At 48.4% G+C, this 24899-nt stretch overlaps 1 protein-coding gene across 1 annotated transcript; it reads left to right on the plus strand.

The window, feature by feature from the left end:
- Window positions 1–1569: 1569 nt before the first annotated feature.
- LOC136644681 (lipase member M-like) lies at window positions 1570–24469 on the plus strand. Its single transcript, XM_066620740.1, has 9 exons — window positions 1570–1671; window positions 3419–3536; window positions 8381–8579; window positions 10229–10338; window positions 18819–18955; window positions 19727–19873; window positions 21423–21494; window positions 22388–22453; window positions 24236–24469. The coding sequence occupies exons 1-9, from the start codon at window positions 1570–1572 to the stop codon at window positions 24467–24469; spliced, it is 1185 nt and encodes a 394-aa protein (XP_066476837.1).
- Window positions 24470–24899: the final 430 nt, after the last annotated feature.

Below are 24899 nucleotides of genomic sequence, written 5' to 3' on the forward strand. Positions count from 1 at the left end.
TTGGCAGCAGACCTTGTGGAAAGTGCCCATTGCCTGGATCCCAACCCTCCCCTCAAGAGAGGACAAAGACCATAATTCTCTCAACTTTGAATAAAATCTTATGTGTAGCGCAATCCTAACTAGGACTCAGACTGGTGCAAGTCCCTTGCGCCAGCCTAAGAGTTAGGGTGCCGTAAAGCACATTTGCACCTCCTCTAGAGCAAGCCGTGCCAGTGCACAGAGGTGCCCTGACACAAGGAAGCTGCATCTAGCCTCCCTGGTGGCTTATGGGGCAAGCCTTGCGTCAGCCTAGCTCAGCCGATGCAAGGCTCTGGGGTGGGTGGGGAGGAGGTGAGAGGGAGGCTTTCTGGGGCCGGGGGAGGGCGGGCAGTGGGCAGCGGATGGGCAAGCGGGGAACGGAAGGCAGGGCTGGGATCCGGCTGTTATGCTGGATCCCAAACCCCATTCCTGAGCAGCATGGAGTGACTCCAAGCCGCTCCCTCTCCTCAGATTTGTGCCACCTCAGAAGGTGGCGCAGGTCCGAGGAGACCCGTAGGGGCTGCAGTGGCTTGCCTGGGGGTAAGGGGTTCCCCTTACTTTCAGCTGAGCCACTGTGGAGCCCTATCTTGTGCTGGGTACAGAGCAACCCTCCTGGCTTTCCTGTTCCAGTGCAAGATCAAATTGTGTCCTTTACAGGACACAGGGAGCTTTACAGGATCTAATTTACAAGGAAGACACTGAGATTTACAAACATCAGAGCAACAGGGACAGAAGAGTGGAGACATTGAGTGTAAATGGTTCTTGGCTACCAGTGCTTGGCATCCGGGACTTTAAGATCAATAGGGAACTGAGGTGGCATAAAAAGTACTTGGGACTTTCAGAATAGGAGCAAACTTTTTAGAAGTCGGCAATTAATCCGTGGAACTTCTTGCCACAGGATGTGGTGATGGCATCTGGCCTAGATTCCTTTAAAACAGGACTGGACAAATTTCTGGAGGAAAAGTTCATCATAGGTTACAAGCCATGTTGGGTATGTGCAACCTCCTGATTTTAGAAGTAGGGTACCTCAGAATGCCACATGCAAGGGAAGGCACCAGGATGCAGGTCTCTTGTTGTCAGATGTCCTGAGGCATCTGGTGGGTCACTGTGAGATACAGGAAGCTGGACTAGATGGGCCTTTGACCTGATTCCACAGGGTTTTTCTTATGTCTAATTCTCAAAACAGATATTTTCATAGGCTAGACACTATATCAGGGGTGTCAAACATAAGTTTCGTGAGCTGGATGCAGCCCCCAGAAGCAGTTTATCAGGCTCCTTTCATAATTGGGCTCTCCCAGCATGATAATTGAGCTCTCTCATATCTTGAAAAGATGATCCAGATATGCACTTTTCCTCTTTTGTCATTTGCACCTAATGAGTTTCTACATGACAGCAAAGTGCTTATTTCTGGCCATCATCTGCTTAATGCTGTCACTTCTGGCCCTCAGCAGACACCATGGATGCTGACTTCAGCCCTCTGTATGAAACAGGTTTGACACCGCTGCACTACATCCTTTTGAAATTACTGACATGATCTTTTACAGGTTTACAATGTGGCTGTTTATGGTGGTAGCATGCTTGATCCAACAGTCTGCAAATACAGAAGAGTTGATAAGAAAAAGACACCTGAATCCTCAAGGATTTATGAATATTGTAAGTTACTTCTTCAGATGCATTTTGAAATAGTAAGTTGTGCTATCACAGTGGAATCTCACAATATTCATTGGAACCAGTTTTACGGATGCTTCGCAGGAGGATCTTCATCCGTGCTCAGGTTATCCCAAAGTGGCAAGTCCTTCAGGAAGTGCTTGACTCAAGTCTTCCTTCCACATTTCTAGGATCCGGCGAACTCACAGAGCTTGAATTCATGCGTAGAACCATAGACAGGGCTCAGCTGTATGGGCCACACACATTTTGTTTCTCGTGACCATCCATTCTTGTGCAGCGGTTCACCATACTGATGAACTAGGCAGTATTCCTTACACTATTATGGACCAGTATTCCTTATACTACTGTGGACCATTATTCTTTCAGTTGCTTATGGTGGCCTGGACAAGACCAGAATCACTCAGCAGGGCAATGGTCATTCTCAGCAATCAAATGGTAATGGGAGTTCAACAAGTGAAGGTAGTCTGGTGGCTGCAAATTTATAGTGGGCCTCTACAGGGCTCCCCAAGCCTCAACTGTGAAAAAAACAAAAAAAAAGGACACTTCAGGTTTTGCAACAAAAACTGGAAGTGCCAGTTTTTTGTTGTTGTTTTTCCACAATTACAGAGGCTTGGGGAGCCCTGCAGGGGGCTCCCCAGACTACCTGGACCTACCAAGATTCCACAATTGGCTGGAGCCAACTTAAAAAAAATAAAACTCTCCTGTCCCTGGCAACAGTGCAATCCTGGAGATCATGTTGCTGCCTTCCCCCCCCTCCATGCCGCTTAAAGGAGCAGGGATAAATGCTTCCCTGGCTGGTGGGTCATAACCCCCCAGTTTGAAAACCACTGATCAAGAGTGTTAGGCCCTGATAGGACTGGACTGTAAGACACATTAGTAATGTTAACTATGCCTCCAAATTTTAGAATCCTATTTTTATTGAGCATTGATGCCCCATTCAATTACTAGCGACAGCTTAACAGGAAGAAGGTGTTAATGCTAGACAGTTGATAGATAACAGGTTATTATTTCCTGTCACTTCTTTCTTTATGAGAACTTTGGTCTAGTCAAGTTACTTAGCAGTACTCATGGATACTTTCAGGCAGTATTGGGAACTCGAGTCAGGTGACTTGGACTCCAGTCGTGAAAATGCGTGATTTTGGGTTACTCTGTGACTTGTGAGTCGCACACGTGGAAGACTCCGAAAAAGACTTGAGTCAGGGCCCCCCTGACGCGGCACCCATTCCCATGTGTGCTGACTCAAGTCTGCCTGTGTCTGGGGGTGCTTGTTTAGGGTCACTAAAAGGTGACTCAGAGACTCAGAAAGTGCCCCTGTTATGAGTCTTTTCCAAGACAAATCATGGGGGGTGGTGACTCGGCAATTCGACTTGAGTCAAGCCACACTGGGTTTTCTCATCCCTGCTTTCAGGCAGTAGCAACACTGCACCCTGGGACAAAGGTCCACAACGGCGCCCCAATGCGGGATGCCACTGCCCCCAGGCGCAAGTCTGCTCTTGCACCAGAATGTGTTGGGGAAGCTTCCTGAAGTTTCCCCAATGCTTTAAACTGTGCTTCCAGCAAACCAGAATCACAGTTTCTGACCCCCTCGGGAGTCTCAGAGAGGCTTCCGCGTGGTCCTAAAGTTGTGGGAGACCCAATGCCCAATGCCCAGGGCATTAGCCCCATTAAGTGAATGGCAGGTCTGCCACAGACCCGCCACTTTCAGGGTTAACATCTTTATTTTCCCTTGCAGAGTGAAATTATTGACTATTGGGGATACCCTAGTGAACGGTATGAAATCATGACAGCTGATGGCTATTATCTACAAGTAAACAGAATTCCTTATGGAGTGCACAGTCCTGGAAAGACAGGTATTTTATAATGAAATGCCTGTGTTTTGTATGATTGTTTGAGTGTACCATTATGTTTGATCTGCTATTATTTCCCAGTGAGGGGAAGAGCAGCTGCAAGAGTCACTCCTCTTCTGCCTGCAGCCTCTCTCTCTCTCTCTCTCTCTCTCTCCCCCCCCCCCGTGTTGTGGTTTCAGTTTTGTCCGAATGGGAGGATGTGAAGGGGAGTGACTGAGAGAAGTTTCGTCATGCAAAAAAGGATTGCAGTCTTGTGAACCACTGCTGGTTCCCTTTCTCCTCCTGTGATTCTCTTATTGGGACAGATGAGCATATAATCTATGTTCATGGAAATGAAAATCCCATTCAGAATAACTGCAGGGCAGTAGCTTCCCTCAGTACGATTTCACATCACTGCAGCTTGTGAGAGACTTGCAGCTTGTGAGCACCCCTGAATCTTAGCTGTGCTTGTCTGAGCTTTGCTCGTGCTGGCAATTGTATTTGTTTTTCATGGAGTTGTCAATGTTATGAAGTAGATAAAAGTTAGGTGATTTGTACTGTCTGATCGTCTGCTGGGCAGCCCAGTCCTATCCCTGGTGGTTCTGCTGAAGTTGCTGGAGTTCTCCTCGGGGAAAGTCCCAAGTCTTGCAATGGGGCTTCTCAAGTCTGTGCCAGCTATTTTGCATGGCTCCGCCAATTTCACACTGCCCCGAGAAACTGGGGCAATGTAATTAAGTGTATCCACTTACTTACATTCTATCCACTCCCCACCTCTCACTGCCCGAAAAGTACTCGCTAGCAGGTACTTCAAGGGTACTGTCTGGCCCTCCATGTAGCACTGAGTCTCAGTGCCAACAGCCCCTCCTCTCTGGTGCCTTGCAGCACTTTTGTTGACGCCCAATTCCAGGGCTGGAGATCAGCAACAATGCTAATGGAGTTCAGGATTGGGCCCTGAATGTCCTCTTCAGCCTTCCAAGTGGCAGTCGACAAAGCAAGGCAGTCAAGCCTAGGAGAGCTCTGAGCTCTTGCTCTAATAAGGTTCAGAAAAGAAATGCAGTCTAAGTGGGATGGAGTGCTTTAGTACTTTGCCCCACCATGAATTTGAGTCCAATCTTTGATCACCTGGTTACTATTTCAAGTAGGGGAAAAACATCCACTGGTTTTCCCTCCTTTCCCTTACTCGCCTTGGACCTGTGCCAGCAATGTAGCTGATGCAGATCTAAGGTGATCCCATTGGGCAAATAGAGGCTTACCCCTGGGCATGGGAACAAATGTTTTTCCAAGGTTCCTGTTACTGCCCCCAGCACAGGATGCAGCACATTGTATTGGCAGGGGAGATTTACTCTGGATTTTAAAAACATAAGAACAGCCCCACTGGATCAGGCCATAGGCCCATCTAGTCCAGCTTCCTGTATCTCACAGCGGCCCCACCAAATGCCCCAGGGAGCACACCAGATAACAAGAGACCTGCATCCTGACATAGCCCATTTCTAAAATCAGGAGGTGGCACATACACATCATGGCTTGTACTCCGTAATGGATTTTTCCTCCAGAAACTTGTCCAATCCCTTTTTAAAGGCGTCCAGGCCAGATGCTGTCACCACATCCTGTGGCAAGGAGTTCCACAGACCAACCACACCCTGTGTAAAGAAATTTTTTTTTGTCTGTTCTAACTCTCCCAACACTCAATTTTAGAGGATGTCCCCTGGTTCTGGTGTTATGTGAGAGTATAAAGAGCATCTCTCTAGCCTTCCCATGTATGTCTCAATAATGTCCCCCCTCAGGTGTCTCTTTTCTAGGCTGAAGAGGCCCAAACGCCATAGCCTTTCCTCATAAGTAAGATGCCCCAGCCCAGCAATCATCTTAGTTGCCCTCTTTTGCACCTTTTCCATTTCCACTATATCCTTTTTCAGATGCGACGACCAGAACTGGACACAATACTCCAGGTGTAGCCTTACCATAGATTTGTACAACGGCATTATAATATTAGGTGTTTTGTTTTCAATACGTTTTCTAATGATCCCAAGCATAGAATTTACTGCTGCCGCACATTGGGTCGACACTTTCATTGACTTGTCCACCACCACCCCAAGATCTCTCTCCTGATCTGTCACAGACAGTTCAGAACCCATTAGCCTATATGTGAAGTTTTGATTTTTTGCCCCAATGTGCATGACTTTACACTTACTTACATTGAAATGCATCTGCCATATTGCTGCCCATTCTGCCAGTTTGGAGAGATCCTTCTGGAGCTCCTCACAATCACTTCTGGTCTTCACCACTCCGAAAAGTTTGGTGTCGTCTGCAAACTTAGCCACCACACCGCTGAACCCTGTCTCCAGGTCATTTATGAAGAGGTTGAAGAGCACCGGTCCCAGGACAGATCCTTGGGGCACACCGCTTTTCATTTCTCTCCATTGTGAAAATTGCCCATTGACACCCACTCTCTGTTTCAAGGTCTTCAACCAGGTCTCAATCCAGGAGAGGACCTGCCCTCTAATTCCCTGATTGTGGAGTTTTTTCAGCAGCCTTTGGTGAGGGACCGTGTCAAACGCCTTCTGAAAGTCCAGATATATAATGTCCATGGGTTGTCCCGCATCCACATGCCTGTTGACCTTTTCAAAGAATTCTAAAAGGTTTGTGAAGCAAGACTTACCCTTACAGAAGACATGCTGATTCTCCCTCAGCAAGGCCTGTTCATCTATGTGTTTTGAGATTCTATCTTTGATGAGGTATTCCACCATCTTACCCAGTATAGATGTTAGGCTGACCGGCCTATAGTTTCCTGGGTCCCCCCTCTTTCCCTTTTTAAAGATCGGCATGACATTTGCTATCCTCCAATCTTCTGGCAATGTGGCTGTTTTGAGGGACAAGTTGCATATTTTAGTCAAGAGATCAGCAACTTCATTCTTCAATTCCTTAATAACTCTAGGGTGGATGCCATCAGGGGCCGGTGACTTATTGATCTTTAATTTCTCAATGAGGTCTGAAACATCTTCTCTTTTAACCTCTATCTGACTTAACTCCTTGGTTAGGAGGGGCCGTTCAGGCAGCGATATCTGCCCGAGGTCTTCTGCCGTGAAGACAGATGCAAAGAACTCATTTAATTTTTCTGCCATCTCTAAGTCTCCTTTTATTTCCCCTTTCCCTCCCTTACCATCCAGAGGGCCAACCACTTCTCTGGCGGGTTTCCTGCTTCTAACATATTTGAAGAAAATTTTATTATTCCCCTTAATGCAGCTGGCCATGTGTTCCTTATAGTCCGTCTGGGCCTCCTGTATCACCTTCTTACATTTCTTTGCCACAGTTTATGTTCCTTTTTATTCTCCTCATTAGGGCAAGACTTCCATTTATGGAAGGAAGCTTCCTTGACCTTTATGGCCTCTCTAACTTGGCTGGTTAGCCATGTGGGCACCCTCCTGGACTTAGTCGAGCCCTTCTTCCTTTGTGGGATACAGTTCCGCTGAGCCTCTATTACTGTTGATTTGAGCAACCTCCATGCTTTCTGTATAGACTGGACTCTTTTTACCTTCCCTTTCAACCTCCTTCTAAGCAGCCTCCTCATTTGAGGGAAGTCCGCTCGTCGGAAGTCAAGGGTTTTTGAGAGAGATTTGCCCGGCATTCTTCCCCCAATGTGCATGTCGAAACGGATCGCAGCATGATCACTGTTCCCCAATGGCTCAGTAACATTGACATCACTAACCAGGTCCTGAGTACTGCACAATATTAAATCCAGAGTCACCTGTCCTCTGGTGGGCTCCATGACTAGCTGCTCTAAGGCACAGTCATTTAGCATGTCAAGGAATTTGGTCTCCTTTTCAAGGAATTTCTGTTCTCCTGACCAGAACACAAATTGACCCAGTCAATATGAGGATAATTGAAGTCCCCCATGATTACAACCCTGTCCCTCCTTGTCACCTCCCTGATCTGTTTCCTCATTTCAAGGTCCCCTTCCAGTTTTTGGTCTGCAGGACGATAGTACGCCCCCAGTATTACATCACTCCTCAGGCCTGGTAATTTAACCCATAGAGATTCTATGGAGTCGGACCCACCTTCAATCTCTACTTTGCTGGATTCTATCCCTTCCTTAACATAAATGGCCACCCCACCTCCAACACACCCCTCCCTGTCCCTCCTGTAGAGTTTATAGCCTGGGATTGCGGTATTCCACTGATTCTCCGCATTCCACCAGGTTTCCGTTATGCCCACTATGTCAATATTTTCCCTTGTCACCAGATATTTCAGTTCTCCCATCTTTGCTTGGAGACTTCAGGAATTTGCATAAAAGCATTTGTACATGGAATGCCCCAGGATGGACTGCTTATTCGCTCCTTTGTCTCCACATCCTCTCATTGTGCCAAACCGTCTATCACATCCCATCATGCTACTATTCCCAATTTCTTCTCCTACTCTGCCTTTGTCTTGTTGTTCTCTAATCTCCCCATCCTCGTCCCATAGGGATGAGGAGTCCCGAACCCGATGCCCCTTGGCTCCTGTTGGCCTTCCCCCAGGGATCAGTTTAAAAGCTGCTCTGCCACCTTTTGAATGTTCCATCCAGAATGTTCCAGTCTGGTTCCATTCTGGTTCATGGAAGCCCGTCCCTCTTGTACAGGCCCCGCTTGTCCCAAAACATTCCCCAGTGTCTAAGGAATCTAACCCCCCCCCACACCACTGTCTCATCCACGCATTGAGACCCCTGATCTCCGCCTGCCTAGCTGGCCCTGCACGTGGAACAGGTAGCACTTAAGAGAACGCTTTTTTGTGTCCAAGTCATCCAAGTCCAGACTACCCCTCCCAGGTGCCACCTTCCTGCAAAGGTAGAATGACTAATCTCAGATCCCACAGTTTCTGCTTTGTTTATTTTCCAGGGCACAGGCCAGCTGTATTACTGGTACATGGTTTCGTGGCTGAGGGTAGGTCCTGGATTGCAAATCTTCCCAACAACAGTCTGGCATTCTTCCTAGCAGATGCTGGCTATGATGTCTGGATTCTTAATTGCAGGGGGACCACCTGGTCTAGAAGACACAAGTATCTGTCTGTTGATCAGGAAGAATTCTGGAATTTCAGGTAAGCTTAGAAAACAGTTCACATATTAGGAAGATGGGAAACAAATCTTGGTGAAAGGGCATCTTTGCCTTCTACCCCTTTGCAGTTTTATTCCATTAGTACAGTAAATGCTGATTCAAATTCTTGCACTGAGCTTATGGTAAACATAGAGACTCATTTTGTACAGTGAACTTTAAGTCAAAAACTTTTCAGAGTTCCCTATAAATAAATATAAATGATTCAAGAAGATCATCTTTGCTGTTTACAAAAACAAACAAAATGGCGAGTGCGTTAACACCATTGCTTGCTTTCCTGTTGTGAATTCTGAGTCATTGTTGTTATTATCAGTACTTAGAGAGAAACCCATTCCTGCATTGTAGCCAGAATTAACAATTCAAAATCCTGGTTGAAAAATCAAATCAAACAATATGACTTTAAATTCATATGAGTTTAAATTCATATGACTTTAAATTCTTTAAATTTCTTGCTTTGGATTTTTAATTTTCATAAGAACATAAGAACAGCCCCACTGGATCAGGCCATAGGCCCATCTAGTCCAGCTTCCTGTATCTCACAGTGGCCCACCAAATGCCCCAGGGAGCACACCAGATAACAACAGACATGCATCCTGGTGCCCTCCCTTGCATCTGGCATTCTGACATAGCCCATTTCTAAAATCAGGAGTTGGCACATACACATCATGGCTTGTAACCTGTAATGGATTTTTCCTCCTGAAACTTGTCCAATTCCCTTTTAAAGGCATGCAGGTCAGTTTGGGCTGAGCAAGCACAGGCCTCCCTGCACTGGCTTCGAGTGTCGCAAACATTCTGTAAGGCTTGGTCAGGCTGCATCCTGACCCTGAGCCAAGTAAATGTGCCCTGGATGGCACGGGAGGTGAATGGAGGCAGGGAAGGGACATTTTGAGGCAGGTGGAGAGCAGATAGGGGGTGGATTGGGCCCAGAAGGGGGGGATCGGCAGCTGTGACCTCCAGTCACATCCTAAACTGCATAGGATGCAGACATGAGGTTTGGCTGTGCTAGTATAGTTTAGCATTGAGCTACCCGTAAATGCACTAAAGCAGTGTGTCCCAAACTTTTTAGCACTGAAATCCACTCTTGGAAATGACATTTTAATTTGGGGGTATTAAGTTGACCTTGTACCACAGGTTAGGATTCCAGCTAACAATTTTCTTCTGCAAACTGGGCAAGGATGCATGCAAAGTTTTTTTCTTTTCTAAAAATTTTTTGCAACCCACCAAAAATAGACTTGTGACCCACTGGCGGGTCCCAGCTCACATTTTGGGAAGCACTGCAGTAAAGATAGAGTGCTTGTTTCAGTTCTCCTTCCACAGGACAATAAATCTGCCACCTTGCCCTGTAAGTGAAAACATTATCAAGCCCTGTTCCAAGTATTCTTATACCAGTGCTACTCAAAGTGGTGGTCCACAAGCCATTAACTACCAGTTTGTTGCAAATGTCCAAGAAAGAAAGACACAATAGTAATAATAAGTCACAGATATAAGGTGAAAAAGGTGTCAGTCTCTTGCACATAAGGAAAAAAAATTGCTGGTCCCCCACATCAGATAGTTTGAGAAGTGCTGCCCTATACTATGGTATTTGTGTGTTGTTGGGAAACATCTTAACTCTATTTTTTAATGTTTGTATTGTAGTTTTCATGAATTGGGGATATATGATGTTCCAGCAACAATAAACTTTATCCTGCAGAAAATTAAGCAGAATACATTATACCTCGTGGCCCACTCCCAGGGTGCTGCAGCAGGTAAGTTGAGAGTAATAGAATGAAATATGCTTCCCTCTTAATTCCTTTCTGAATTCTCAGTGTCCTGGCCATAGGGCAGAATAGATCTTTAAAAAAAAAATCAGGTTCATAGAACCAGTACTATTCAGGGGAGGCACAGCGCAATGTTTTGCAGGTGCCTCAACACATTTTGTAAACAGCCCCTCCCCCTCAGGTGGTAAGAGCAAAGCCTGCATAGACTACTGCATAGACCAAGTCACAAGTGAACCAAGAAAGGAAGATGCAGGGCTCGGTTACACCCAGGAAACCTTGATCAAGTGTGATCCATCTCCTCCCTTTGCTCTGGAGCAGGAGAGGAAAGCCCACTGTGAAATCACAGGCCCATCTCACCCCAGCACTGTCTGTTCTAGTGGCTGTCTGCTGGTATTCTTTTTGCATCTTTTTAGATTGTGAGCCCTTTTGGGACAGGGAGCCAATTAGTTATTTGATTTTTCTCTGTAAACCGCTTTGTGAACTTTTAGTTGAAAAGCGGTATATAAATACTGTTAATAATAATCATCATCATCATCATCATCACTGGGAGAACTTCTCCCCATGATGAGCATTTAACACTGGAAGCAAGAGCCAGGGCTTCAAGGGGAGCATAACAGGATGGGCAGAACATGCTTTCCCCCACATGTTCTTTCTATACACTTTGATAAATTCTGACCTTCACACATTGATCTTTCTTAATAGGTCTGCATTAAGAAGAAAAGAAAGATAAGCAGTCATTTTAGGGAAGACACATGAAGTCCCTGTTCACAGGAAAGCCCTGTGAGCTTTTATTTACCATGCATTCCCCAATAAATACAGCCGACAACAGGTATGGGATTAAATGGGCCACTTTATTAACTTACAACAAGCGCAACAAGGCAAAATAGGAAACAATACCCAAACTAAGTGCGGGGTTCTAAATGGGGGAAACGGCCTAGCCGTCTACGTCCCCCAGTCTCATGGGGCGTCCACCCAACTCCAGGCGCAGCTCAATTGTTATTAAGCCCGCCTTTCACTGTCGCCCAAAGAGGGTAAGCCAGCCAAACTACTCTGCCTTCAGGTCACCCCTGCAAGGCCCCAAAGTTCAGACCAGGGGCTAGCCAGCCTGCCTCCTCGAGCCGGACAAGCATCCAAAGAGCGGTTCTGGCTCACCCCTGCCCTTGCTGGCTTAGATTGGACGCCGGAGAAGGTCTTCTGTCTACCCACCCCGCACTTCTACCGCCACAAGGGAAGGTCAGCCTCGCGCTTGGCCTTCCCTACACCCAAAAAGAGGGCCAAGCCTTGTTGCAACTCTGAAAGAAAGCGCCCATAACCCATAGGAGAAAGGTGAACCCCATCGCCACGGTAAAGAGCAGGCTCCTCAAAAGCAATGCTGGGATGATGGATAGCCGCTCCACCAAGCTTCGTGACGACCCTGCCCAGGTAAGCGTTGACCCTTTTTCGTGCTACCTCAATTCTTTTTACACAACTCGCCCAGTGCCAAATTCTCCTAGGCAGCATGTCAGACCACAGGATAGTAATCCCGGGAAACTGACGGACTAATGAGTCAAAATCCTTGCGGGCCTGGAGCCTCAAGGACATGGACGTCCTCTGACCCAAGTCGTTTTCGCCCAAGTGCACCATGATTACCTGCGGCAGGGGGTTACCAGCAATGTACTCCAAAATGGCTGGGCAAAATTGGCCCCAACACATACCCCTCTTGGCCAACCAATCAATGTGTGCAACATCACCCAGCGCCAGCTGAGAGCTGAAACTGGATGACATGGCATGCTTCCAGGCCCAAAAAACTATGGAGTGTCCGCAGATCAAGACCCTGGCGGGGCAGCTCCTTCGCGGACCTGTGGGAAAAAGAAGCACATCGAGAGATAAGCTCACTGGACAGGCCAAGAGAAAGGAGGAATCCTTCCTCCGCTCTAATACTCACTCCCATGGCCAGTCACGGACAGTGACCTGGTCCACCTTAGCTAACTTACAGGACCCCACCTACCCCCTGCGCCGACACTGGCGCGGCAAACGCCCTCCAAGCGCTGCCAACAGAGCCTACGCGGCTCTGACACATCTCGCCAACACTGGCGCGGCACACGCCCTCCGAGCGCTGCCAACAGAGCCTACTCGGCTCTGACACATCTCGCCAACACTGGCGCGGCACACGCCCTCTGAGCGCTGCCAACAGAGCCTACCCGGCTCTGACACATCTCGCCAACACTGGCGCGGCACACGCCCACTGAGCGCTGCCAACAGAGCCTACTCGGCTCTGACACATCTCGCCAACACTGGCGTGGCACACGCTCACTGAGCGCTGCCAACAGGGCCTACATGGCTCTGACACATCGTGCCAACCTGGCAGTGCACACATTGTGCCTGCTGGCGTTGCACACAGAGCCCTGGCGGCACCTTTCAGCACTTAGGATTTAAAGGCACCAGAGCGCCATCTACCGATGCGCCTGATGCCCTGGGGGGAAAAAACCAATGCTGGCCGCAATGGATGCTGCCCCAATCCTAAATGAATGCTGCCCCAATCCTAAATGGATACTGCCCCAATCCAAATGAATGCAGCCCAAACAATTCAGGCCGCAGGCCTAATTGAGACTGCGCTCGTTTAATAAATGGCCCGAAACTGGTAAAGGGGAAGGGGTGGGGCGATCCTCGTGGCGGAATAGCGGGCCCACTCCTGCAGGAGCCATTAAGCAGCACTGTTCCCTGACAGATACTGGACAAAGACACCGGCTCGGAGCCTGTTACAACTGAATCCACTGCCCACGCCCTAACTGGTATATTATGGATAAACTCCCAGACCGTGACACACAGTCCCCCCACTGAAGGACTCTGTCAGGGGGGGGCAAACCGTGACCTAACCAAAGCAGCCGTGGGGGCCTGGGATCTGGACACAGCCTGGCCGCAAGGCCAGCAGCCAAAAGCGTTCCCCCTGAAATCGAGAGAGAGCGTCGGCCATGCTATCTTCAAGCCCCGGCTCATGTCTGGCTGATAAAACAGTGGTGACAGCAAGACACTGTTTGACAAAGACTCTAACCAGATTCATAACCCGGGACCCTAGGGCGCTATTCAACATCCCTATCAGCTTATCTAATTTGTCCTCTGGCAGGCGGTTGGTCTGTGTAACCGAGTCCAAATCGATACCTAAAAGGTGAGCTTGCCAAGGCCCTCTGTCTTCTCGTGTGCCAGGGGGACCTCCAGCTGCTCACACAGCACTGTAAAGTCAGCCAGGAGCCGAGCACAGACGCCAGACCCAGATGGTCCCATAAAAAGTAGTGGGCAGTGGATCGTAACACGGTTCTGAAACGCACAGTCATTCCAAAATGTACTGGACGCCTCAAATTCCGAACAGGAAATTGAACACCCCATTGGCAATGCCCTATTGTCTGGCAGAAATCCTGGGGGTGCACTAGAAGCGATCAAAAGGCAGACTGAATATCTGCCTTGGCCATCAAGGCCCCAGGGCCACACTTCTTGAGGCAGGCAACCACCTTGTCTAAAGAAGTGTATCTGACTGAACACCGGTGGGTCGGTATCCCGTCATTTATGGAGGAACCCTTTGGAAAGGACAGGTGGTGAATCAGTCTAAATTGGCCCTGGGCTTTTTTAGGCACCACACCCAGGGCGGATACCTGCAATTCCTCCGTGGAGGAACCGCAAACGGTCCAGCTACTCTACCCGCTTCTAACTCCTTGGCTATTTTTACCTCGCACCACCTCCTCCATGTCAGTCACTGACCGGAGGTTGCAAGTGAACGTGGGGCTAACTGGAGGCGGGGCTAGGATCTCGAAACCAAGCTGAAAACCCTCAAATACTCTGGCTGCAGAACGATCTGTATAAAATTGCAGCCAGTAAACCAAGGAGGGAATCTCAATTGGCGTCGGGCCCTTTGCCAACACCAGTTGAGGGTCCACCACCCGGCTTTTTACCACGGAAGGGGCGGAAACCTTGCCGTGGTCCACTGATCCGTGGACATTTTGCCACGGGATGCCCAGCCCCACACATGGGGCAGCCATGGGAAAACGAACATCCTGGCCTGTTGCATTTGCCAGTGGCATTAAATTGGAAGCAAGAGCGAGGGGATTGAACCCACTGCGCACCCTCAGGTGACGCAGGCTGCTCGGGTCTGGAACGAGCAATCAAATGCCCGCTATCCACCCTATCCCCCAACGTTGCCCTAGCCGGCAGGACTAATTGCACCCAGAGTTCCCACTGGGGTATAGTCCAGTCCAAAGATGGGTCCTGCGCGGCTCTGATGCGAAATTGACGGTCATAAGCCATCCAAGCCGCACCAGCATGATCACGCAAAGCACGATGAATAATGTCCAGGTATTTGAACAGTTTCCCCACCTTTTTGGGGTGCAACTGGACAGTGACCCCAGCATAGACAATGAACCCATTCGGCCAATTGGTCCAATTCTTGTCTATCTTCCTCTGCCTGACGGTTTCCTCGTCACGCACAGGGTCTCCCACTTTGGGGGTAGGCTCAGGCTCAATGTGAAGGAGACTGAACATGTCCACAAAGTCACCCCGCCATGTCTTCTCCTTGACCGACATGGCGAGGTGAGAGCCCAGAGGGATGGTGATGATGCCATACGAAACCGTAGGCTTCTCCCTCTCCACCACCAATCCCAATGACTCTTCCCCCCAGTCCACATCCTGCTGGTCCAACTCTGTGTCAGCCGTGGCAGGATAATGATCACACTGGGGGGGGGTGCCCTGCTTGCCCTAGGACCAGATTTGGGACAGGGATACGTCCGACCCAGGGCCCAGGGGTACTGGGGGTAATTGGGCCCCTGCCAGAAGGAAGGAGGCCCCCAAGGAGACCAGGGCTGATCTGGTGCAGCCCGGCTAGGTGCCCAAGGAATGCCTTCCTTGTCTTCCCACACAGACTCTGCACTGTGAACATAGACAGAGGGTTTATGGATTTGTGCTATTATATCTTTGAGCTAGTTTTATCATAACCTATTTTAACACCAAGAATGCAAAGAGGGAAAGGGCCTAACAGATTTCCCTCCGAATGCAATAAAATGACATTTCTGGCTTCAAAACAAGGGCATTTCCTGAGGAAATGTAAATCTGACATCCTGCACAAGTCAGGTGGGCATGAGCATTTGACTACGCAGGAGGTGAAATAGATCGGAAGTATTGAATCTGGGCATTGGGAATAAGCGCCTGGGTTTCCCACTAATCACCCTAAAATGCTTGGCAACTGTAATCTCAAAGTCTGGGGAATAAGCCTACAACACCCAGAACTCCCAGGCATTCTCAATGGTATAAGCCCACAACACCCAGAACTCCCAGGCATTCTCAATGGTATAAGCCTACAACACCCAGAATTCCCAGGCGTTCTCCATGCTATAAGCCTACAACACCCAGAACTCCCGGGCGTTCCCCCTGGTATAAGCCTACAACACCCAGAATTCCCAGGTGTTCTCCCTGTCCAGCAGTAACCAGGCCTGGCCCTTGCCTAGTAACAAAATGGCCCTGGGCCCTTATGGGCCCCCGCGTGCCATGCGGCCACCCTAAAATGCCTCCACTGCCCATAAGGCGTGCGGAGCCCGCGGCCTCCTTGCCGGGTGTGCGACTATGCGGGCGAGCCTCAGCCTCCCCCTGCCTCGCCTTTCGACGGGCCTTTTCTTTTTGTCTCGCGTTGTAGCAAGCCAAGGCCTGCAACTGTGGCATTTACTCCTCATCATACGATAAGGAGGAAGGGAGGGGAGGGGGGGCCATGCTAGAGCTGTCTTTTTGGTGGCCTTGCCACCCGACTTCTGGGCTTTCTTCCCCATGTCCACCCCCCAAGTGAAGGAATATCCCCAGTGGGGCCCCCCGCCCCCTGTGCTCTAAGTTTTAACTGGATACGATACGCCTCAGCAGTCCGGAATCTTGGCCTTCCGCGCTGTGTCAGCAGACCGCTGTGACTGGAAGTTGCCCAACTCTGAAAATAAGAGACCCTTTTGGCAGTTGGGGCCCACAAAATGGCCGACAGGCTGTATTTAAATAATCAAAATGGCGGAGCACCATGAGGCAGGGCCCAAAATGGCGCCCAGACACGAGGCACCCCCCCAATGGCTGCCAAAATGCGCCCCAACACGCAGGCCCGCCCCAGGAGGAACGTGGGGCGGCTGCCCACCACGGGCGCCTGCCGCCCCACCGGACCCCCCAAATTGCACCCGCAGCCGCGGGGTGCGCAGATCTGCGAAGCGCTGCAGCCCCGCGGCCGGCAGAGCGCGCAGCGGGCCGCCCCCTACCGCTGCCGCTCGGACAGAGCGCACAGCGGGCCGCCCCCTTCGATAGCACCCTGCAGGGCGTGCAGCGGGTCACCCCCCCTGACGCCGTCTGCAGAGCGCGCAGCGGGATGCCCCCTCAAGCTCTCACGGGGCCGCTCCGACGCTGAGCCCCGGAGCTAAAGTCGCAGAGCGCACAGCTCAAGAGAGGCTACCCACTGCCCGAAGTGACGGGAGCCTGCAAGCATGGATCTCCGCGCCTCAAGCCCTGTCGTGGGGCAGCCTCTCTCCGCTCCTGGATAAGCGACCTGCTCGGTCGCTTCCAGGAACGGAACTGAGCCGGGTCTAGCGCCTGCGCGCTAGATCAGGCTCAGTTGTCCCGCCCCCCAAGGCCAGCCAGCCAATCAGCTGGCAGCAAAGCCCTGCTGCCGGCTGATAGGGGGTTTAGCCTGGCAATCAGCGCTAGCGTGCCCATACGGGCACGCTAGCTGCCTTTATCTTAGTTTCTATTTAACTTTAGCTATCATGTGCAATGTGACCTGGCCTAGACTTTTATCCCCTTCAAGATGTGGGAAATCTTCTAACTCTTCTTGCTTTTTGATTCATGGCCACCTGATAATCTTAGGCTGCAATTCTGTACAAAAATATTATTTTCTAGGAGTGAGTCCAATTGAAAACAATTCAATTTACATTTGAGTAGACCTGCCTAGGATTGCAGTCAGACTGCTGATTCATATGTTATCCATTATGTGGTATCAGTGTATCATGGACATAAGAGACAGTTCACTGGTAATGATTTGGTCAGAGATTTTTTTTAAACTAAGATATTAAACCACGGGATTCCAAAGTATGGCCCATGGGCCACCAGTGACCCTCTGGCCCCCAGAGACCCCCCAGCCACAGCAACCCACTGGCCTGCAGGAGACCTTGCAGGTGAAAAACTCTTGCCTGTCTGACCTCTTCTTCAGGGTAGTCCGAGAACCCTCTGCCTTGTCATCACTTCTTTTGCTCATCAGCGAGAACACAAACACTGCCACATGCCTCTCCTCCTTCCCTCACCAGGCCCACCACACGTCCACAGGAAGCTTGCCTCAGGCAAGATCTGAGGCTACCCTTTCAGAACCTGCATGTGTTCATTTTAAACCTGTGTTTAAACCTGTGTTTATTTTAAAAGCTCACCTTGCTGATTGGCTTACAAATTGCACATCAAAGATTCAGAGGTGGGAGGGGGATTAGAAATGGGATCTTGCCCAGTCCTCCTGGCTGCTATAGCTCCTTGTGGAGCTGAAAATAGTCTTCCTCCCCCCACCTCCAGCACAGTGAGTGCTGCCTTCTGATGCTCTCTCTCCCTCTCTCTTTGCTTTGCAGGTCAATAGGGTGCTTGTTTTACAAATGTCTCTAAAAAATCACCTTTGATTCCTGCAGTTTAGCACTGTAATAAGGCTCCTCAATGCCCCCTCCCTGACTGCCAAGGGAGGAAACTGTTCCCACATTTAACTCTTTCTTAAGACAACAGCTCATTTCACTGCCTCAAACTGCCCATGGTGTTGGGTTGCCAGTCTCAGAAACATTTGGCCCCTCAGAATTGAGTTGGGCAGTTTTCATTTAACTCTCCTTGTACCTGTTCACCAGTTTATTCATTCTCAGGGATCAGGCCCTCTGGGGTTTTATGCTGCAGGACAAGCAGAAACCTCTGGTGACACATGTTGGGAAAGAAGGTGCAGTGGTAAAAAACAAATTGCCGTTGCTCCTTGTCTGTGAAGTCACTGTTAAGTGCATAAATCCTATGCTGACCAAAGAATCAGTAGGTCTTGGGAACTGCAGAGATTCAATTCTTATTATTAGTAAAAAGTTTTATATAGCACTGTTGAACAACAACATTTACAGAGAGTCCTATGCAGAAAAAATAAATAAAAAGGTGGTTCCCTGTTGGTCAGAGCTCAGTCTTATGTCGAGGCATATGAGCAGTCTTCCCATTAAAACACACACACACACACACACACACACACACACACACAAAACACAAAAACTGAATACACAGGAAGAAGAGACCCGGAAAGATGGATCAGACTGCACAATCAACAGGACAGTAATCTCATTATGGGGATTTATTTTCAGGTGTCCAAAACCTGGATACAGTACAGGTGAGAGGTGTTAACACATGCAAACCAATGCAAGTGCTCCCCTCCTATGTGACGTCCTACAGGTTGTCCAATTGAGGTTTCTGAATTTTGTTCTCTTTTACAGGCCTCATTGCCTTTTCAGTCATGCCGCAGCTGGCTCAAAAGGTCAGACTCTTCATCAGCTTTGCTCCTGCCTACACATTGGTGGATACTAGAGGCTTTTTCGGATTTCTGCTGTCACTTCCTGAAGCAGTTAGAAGAGTCAGTATTTCTCATGTAAACTTCATTGTACAAACTCATCATTCCAATATTTCTTTTCTGACATTAGTAGTGGATAATTGCTGCTGTCATCCAATCTTTTTTTCACATCATTTCACCAGTACAGTCCTGCATGCACAGTTATGCACCTGCTGATGTCCTTGGACACACAGCAGTGGCATGACTAGGGTTTGCATCACCTGGTGCAGGTGGCCAGCATGTCACCCCCCATTATGGACCTCCTCCCATAAAATGGGTGGGGCAATGCCCCAGACAGTAGGTGTGGTGATGCACCGTTGTCCTACACCGGCTGATTTTTTTGGCTATAACTTTTGATAGAAGCAAGATATTTCAACAGCGTTTGTTTCATTGATTTCTTCATGAATCACACATTGAATGATATATAACAAAATGGTATTATTAAAAAATAATTGGCCAGTGTGGGTGTCACACCCCCATGCACGTTACCCGGTGCTACCCGCACCCTCTTCACCACCTAATGACTCTACTGACACACAGGGCAGTTCAGAGGCTTTGTAAGGTAGATCAGGCCCTGCCAATCACTTATACCAGCTTTATGTTATGAGAGGCCTTAAATGAGACACTTTCAGTCAAGCAAGAAAGGTGTCTCAGGGACACCTTGGCTTCACCTTTCCTAACAAGCAGGCTTTAATCTAAGGCGAAAAAGTCCTTGGAAAGAACCTTAACATTTCCTTGTGATTCAGGGCTACTGGTTAGATTGGTTTCTAAAGATTCTGCATGTTTAATTCCCAGGTTATATTCGGGAAGAAAGAATTCTGTTTACTCAGTAACCGCATTAAATACATTGACACCAAACTGTGCAGCTATCCAGGGATAGACCGAATTTGTCTCCAAGTCATCTTCACAATAACAGGAGTTAATGAGAACAACTTAAATGTGGTAGGTGGGCTCTATGTTCTTATTGATGCATGTTGCTTAACAACCAGAAACATTGTTGTTACCAGTGGTGCTTTTTAAAGATGAGTAAGAATTGCACAAAGGGGAAAAATAACTTGTGTGCAGGGATCCTGCAGGTGGCAAGACTAAGGAGAGCAGTGCGACTTGAAGCCACTCTGCACAGCTCAGAAACAGGGGTTGGGATCCAGCATAAGAGTGAGGTCCCAGCCCTGACTCCTGCTCCCTACCCGCCACTGGCGTACCTAGAGGGGGGCAAATGGGGCAACTGCCCCGAGCGCCGACCCTCCAGGGTGGCCGCCACAAGCCTCCCCTGCCGCTGCCTGCCCGCCTGCCCACCCGCTTTTTTCTTTAAAGGGAAAGAAGCTGGCAGCTCTGCCGGTTTCTGTCCCTTTAAGAAAAGCCTCCTCTCGACAGAGGAGGGGCACCCAAGAGCGCTCCTGAAGAGGCAGCAAGAAGCTGCATCTCCGGCAGTGACTCAGCGCCGAACTGGACCACCCCCCCACCTGTCGCGCTGATGCTCTGGCCCTGGTGCCCCGCCCTCTCACTGCCTCCAGAGAGGCCTCCGGAGGCGAGAGGGCGACCTAGAGAATCAGCACTGATGCTCTGGCCCAGGCGCCCCGTCCTCTCGCTTCCTCAGAGAGGCCTCAGGAAGCGAGAGGGTGGCCTAGAGCACCTCTGCCCTCTCGCTTCCTTGGAGAGGTCTCTGCAGGTGAGAGGACAGCCTGTGGGCTTCCCAGGCCCTGATGGAGGCTTCCACTCTGCTTGTAAGCTGCGCGGAGGTCTCCTTTGGAGCGGTCTGGGGCTGCTGGAAGCAGCATCCCAGACAGGTGGGCTTCCAGCAGCCCCAAACCACTCCAACGGAGAACTTACAAGTGGCGCGAAGGCTCCGTTGGGGCCTCAGCTGCCTCCTTCATTCCCCCTTTTTTCCAAAGGGGGAACGGAGGATGTAGCTGCACGGAAGTAATTGCAGTGACGATGACGTCACTGCAATTCCTTCCAGGTCACGGGTGGGGGGGCGGAAAAGGGGTGGGGGAGCAAGGGGTGTGGGGGGCAGAAAACTGGGGGTTGCCACGGGCATCAGGACCCAGGTACGCCACTACTACCCGCCCACCCCCTGAACTGCCTTCCGCCCATCCTCCCCCCACCCCAGAATACCTCCCTTCCGCCTCCTCCCTGCCACCCCAGTGCCTTGCGTTGGCTGAGTTCAGCTGACACAAAGCTTGCCCTGCAAGCCACCATGGATACTGGACGCAGCCTCTATGTGCCAGAGCACCTCTCTGCGCTGGTGTGGTTTGCTCTAGAGGTGGCACAAAAGTGCTTTACAGCATGTTTGCAACCCTCCTAGGCTGGTACAAGGGACTTGCACTAGTCTAAGCCCTAGTTACATCAGTTTGCTGTTAACACCTAGTTTGCCAGCTAACACTTAGTTTGCTGTTAGGCAGCAGCCTTAATCCAAAGAGCAAAATAAGTGAGGAAATAACTTATGCAGGGTGGATATTCTTTACATCTCCTTTTGCATTTTTCCCCTCAGAGTCGAGCAGATGTATATGCTGGAATATTTCCTGATTTTTCTTCTGTGAAGACACAAACACATTGGGCCCAGGTAGGATTTCTGAACGTATTCTCAATAGTTACAGTCCAAAAGTCAATACAGTTCAATGACCTCCTGCAGATGCAAAATCTGTGGATGGTCACATCAATGAAAAAAAGGGAAAAATAGTGTTCCTTACCTGTGGCTAATGACCCCATGTGCCGATCTCTGCAAAACACGCCTGCTACAGCATCATGTGGCAGTTTCTGGCAGTCCCAGAAGCCACTTGTAGGTTTTGCCGAGGTCTGCAGTCCCCTTCCTTGGCCCGGCCACATTCCAGAATGCATCACAGAATCATTTCCAAAACTGTGCTTCACAACACACAGTTTGAGAAGTGCTTCTGCAATGCATTTGGCAGTGTGCCAGGGCCGAGGGAGGGGAGTCATGGGCTCAGCACAACCCAGAAGGGCTTCCATCCCTGCAGCCATCTGCAGATGGTCAAATCTGTGAATGCCAAGATAAGGAGGGCCCACTGACTGAATGTTCCATTTGCTGTATTTGTGTCAGTATTTGGCTGACAAGATTTGTTTGAATCTGTTCAACTCAAACACTCAAATATCAAGTGTCATCTTAAGTAGTTTTTGAATGCTTTTGTAAGAGCTCCATTATTCCAACCATAAGGATAACAAATGTTTTAGTACAAAACCTTCATTTTACAAATTCCTGAATTTTGAATGGCCACCAGCTAGTTCCTATATATGCAAATTCTTCCTGCAACTCATGTACCATTATTGAGCTCTTCTTCCAGACTCCAATTTTTCACAGAGCTCGCACTCATTTTATACGAGGGATTCTGGTTATTCAGTTTTACAGATATGTAAGTTGGATGTGACCAGCCATACTTTAAAGTTATTATTTTGACATTTCAGCTGATTTTAAACAGAATTTCCTGTTCCTCTTTCTAGATATTCAGATCAAATCAATTTAAGTATTTTGACTACGGATCCAAGAACAAAGATTTTTATAACATGGTAAGGAAAAAGAGGCAATATTTTGGAAGCGAGTACTGTAATTTAAGCTGGTCTTTAAGAGGTTTCAGGGCCCAATCCTATCCAACTTTTCAGCACCGATGCAGCCACAATGCAGCCCCAAGGTAAGGGAACAAACGTTCCCATGCCTTGATGAGGCCTGTGTGACTGCTTCCTCACCACAGGATGCAGTGTGTGCCCCATTGGCATGGCTGCACCGGAACTGGAAAATTGGATAGGATTGGACCCTCAGTCAAATATGGGTGGCGATGGATGCTGGCCACGTTGGGCACTGACCTTTGCTGCCCCACTGATAATCTCTACTGCACACTTCTGTGCCGCTCCCATGATGGCTTCCATCCATCCCAATTCTTTTCAAACAGGGGATCTTAGAATGAATAACAAACCAATGCATGGGAGAAAAATCCCCATTCATTAACAAAGAAACTAAAAGAGGACACAAAAGTGTTCACTCAAAAGGACACAGTGTTCACTCAAAAGGACACAGTGTTTTTGTGTTCACTCAAAAGGACACAGTTTTCTTATAAAAGAATACATATAGAATTATTGCATACAAAGAAATCCTGTCTTAAGGTGGTAGTTGCCAGTAATGCAGTATGGAGCATCTGAAAAAATAAGGAAAAAAGGCCACTTTAAGGGGAAGATTTTTAGGAGCCTCTGCTCTTCCACCCCAACTGCTAGAGAAAGGGAGAGAGGAAAAGGGGAAAGAGTGGAAAGTACAGGCATGCCCCCTTATACGTGGAGGTTCTGTTCTGGAACCCCCCATGGATAGCTGAAACCACAGACATGGGCAAACGTCCATTCCCACAGTCAGGGGGCCAATCCCCTGGACACGAGGCATCTGAGCCCTGCAGAGGTGGAGAACATTCATCCCTGGCCTCTGCTGGGCTCAGACTGAGTCCTTTAGGTATAATAACATAACTTCCGGTTCCATAGAGAAACTGCAAGTGGCATTTTAAATACCTTATAAAGCATTAAGAGGCCCAGGTGTACATACACTGTGGGGGCCTGGACCCAATCCTCAGATAATTGAATCTGCAGATATATGTAGGATCTGTGGATTTGGGGGCTCTGTAACTGGTTTCTGCAGGAACTTAGCCTGCGGTTCAGAAAGGCAGTATCCTGGTGTCCAGTCTGAGTGTGTGAGTTCTGGTTGAAATAGTTAGTCATTGCAGGCTGGCATCCACATAGGCTGGCACATAAAGTGGGTCAAAATACACTATTCAAGAATACTATTCAAGCTTTTAAACAGACGCTGGGGGAAAGGCATCTGGTTCAGCACTCCTCATTCCTATAGAATGAGGACAGGGTGGTTAGAGAACAACAAGGTAGTGACAAAATAGGAAGTGGAAGCATAAGGGGATGTGATAGCCTGTCCAGCAGAATGAGAGCCTGCAGGGGTAAAGTAGCAGATAAGCAGCCCATCTTGGGGGATTCCATATACAAGTGCATTTATGTAAATGTCTGAAGTCTCCAGGCAAGGGAGAACTGGAATGTTCGGTAGCTAGGGAAAATATTGATAGAGTGGGCATAACAAAAACTTGGTAGAACAAGGAGAATCAGTGGGATACCCCAGTCTCAGGCTATAAACTTCCTGATAGACCTCTGGAATAGAAAGGACATGTATGTTGGGTATTTAATGAATACCTTTTCACAGCCAGATATTACAAATCCAGGCGTATTGTTGTGTTTGCAACGTAAGAGCTGATATGGAATTGATCATTGAAACCTGTTTTCATATTTCTGATGTGTTTTTGTCAACAGACCACACCTCCATTTTATAAAATAGAAAACATGAAGGTGCCAACAGCTGTGTGGTATGGAGGAAAAGACATTCTTGCACAGAAAAAGGATACTGAACTGTTGCTCCCTCGCATCCCTCATTTAGTTTTTCAAAAATATGTTCCCTATTGGGAACATTTAGAATGTGTCTGGGGTCTTGATGCTCCAGAGCTAATATATCCTGATATGCTTTTTCTGATGCAGCAGTATAAATAAGATCTCATGTCATATTGAGATATGTGGCATATATTGTATAAAAAAAATCTGATAGATGTTGTATCTTTAGAGCTTGTTTTTCTGAATTCTTTCTTATACCATTTACATTGTTACTATTGTTACTACTTTTAGCTCACAAACTAATCTTCCTTTAGCTGGTTGCACTGGCACTATTGGTGGGGATATTTATTTGATTTCTATACCGCTTTTCTAAAAATCCAATTGTTTGTACCACAAACATAAACACATAGGAATAGAACATCAGAATTAAATATTAAAATAGAAACCATAAAAAACCATTAAAACAATTTTCAAAATAATAATAAAAGAGTAGATTAAAATGTCAATTAGTGTACAGCAGCATAAAAGGGGATCTCTAAGGAGTGCCTCCCTCCCCAAAGGCTAGGCACAACAAATGGATCTTCAAACC

The sequence above is a fragment of the Tiliqua scincoides genome, chromosome 3 (assembly GCF_035046505.1).
Source record: "Tiliqua scincoides isolate rTilSci1 chromosome 3, rTilSci1.hap2, whole genome shotgun sequence".
NCBI lineage: Eukaryota > Metazoa > Chordata > Lepidosauria > Squamata > Scincidae > Tiliqua > Tiliqua scincoides.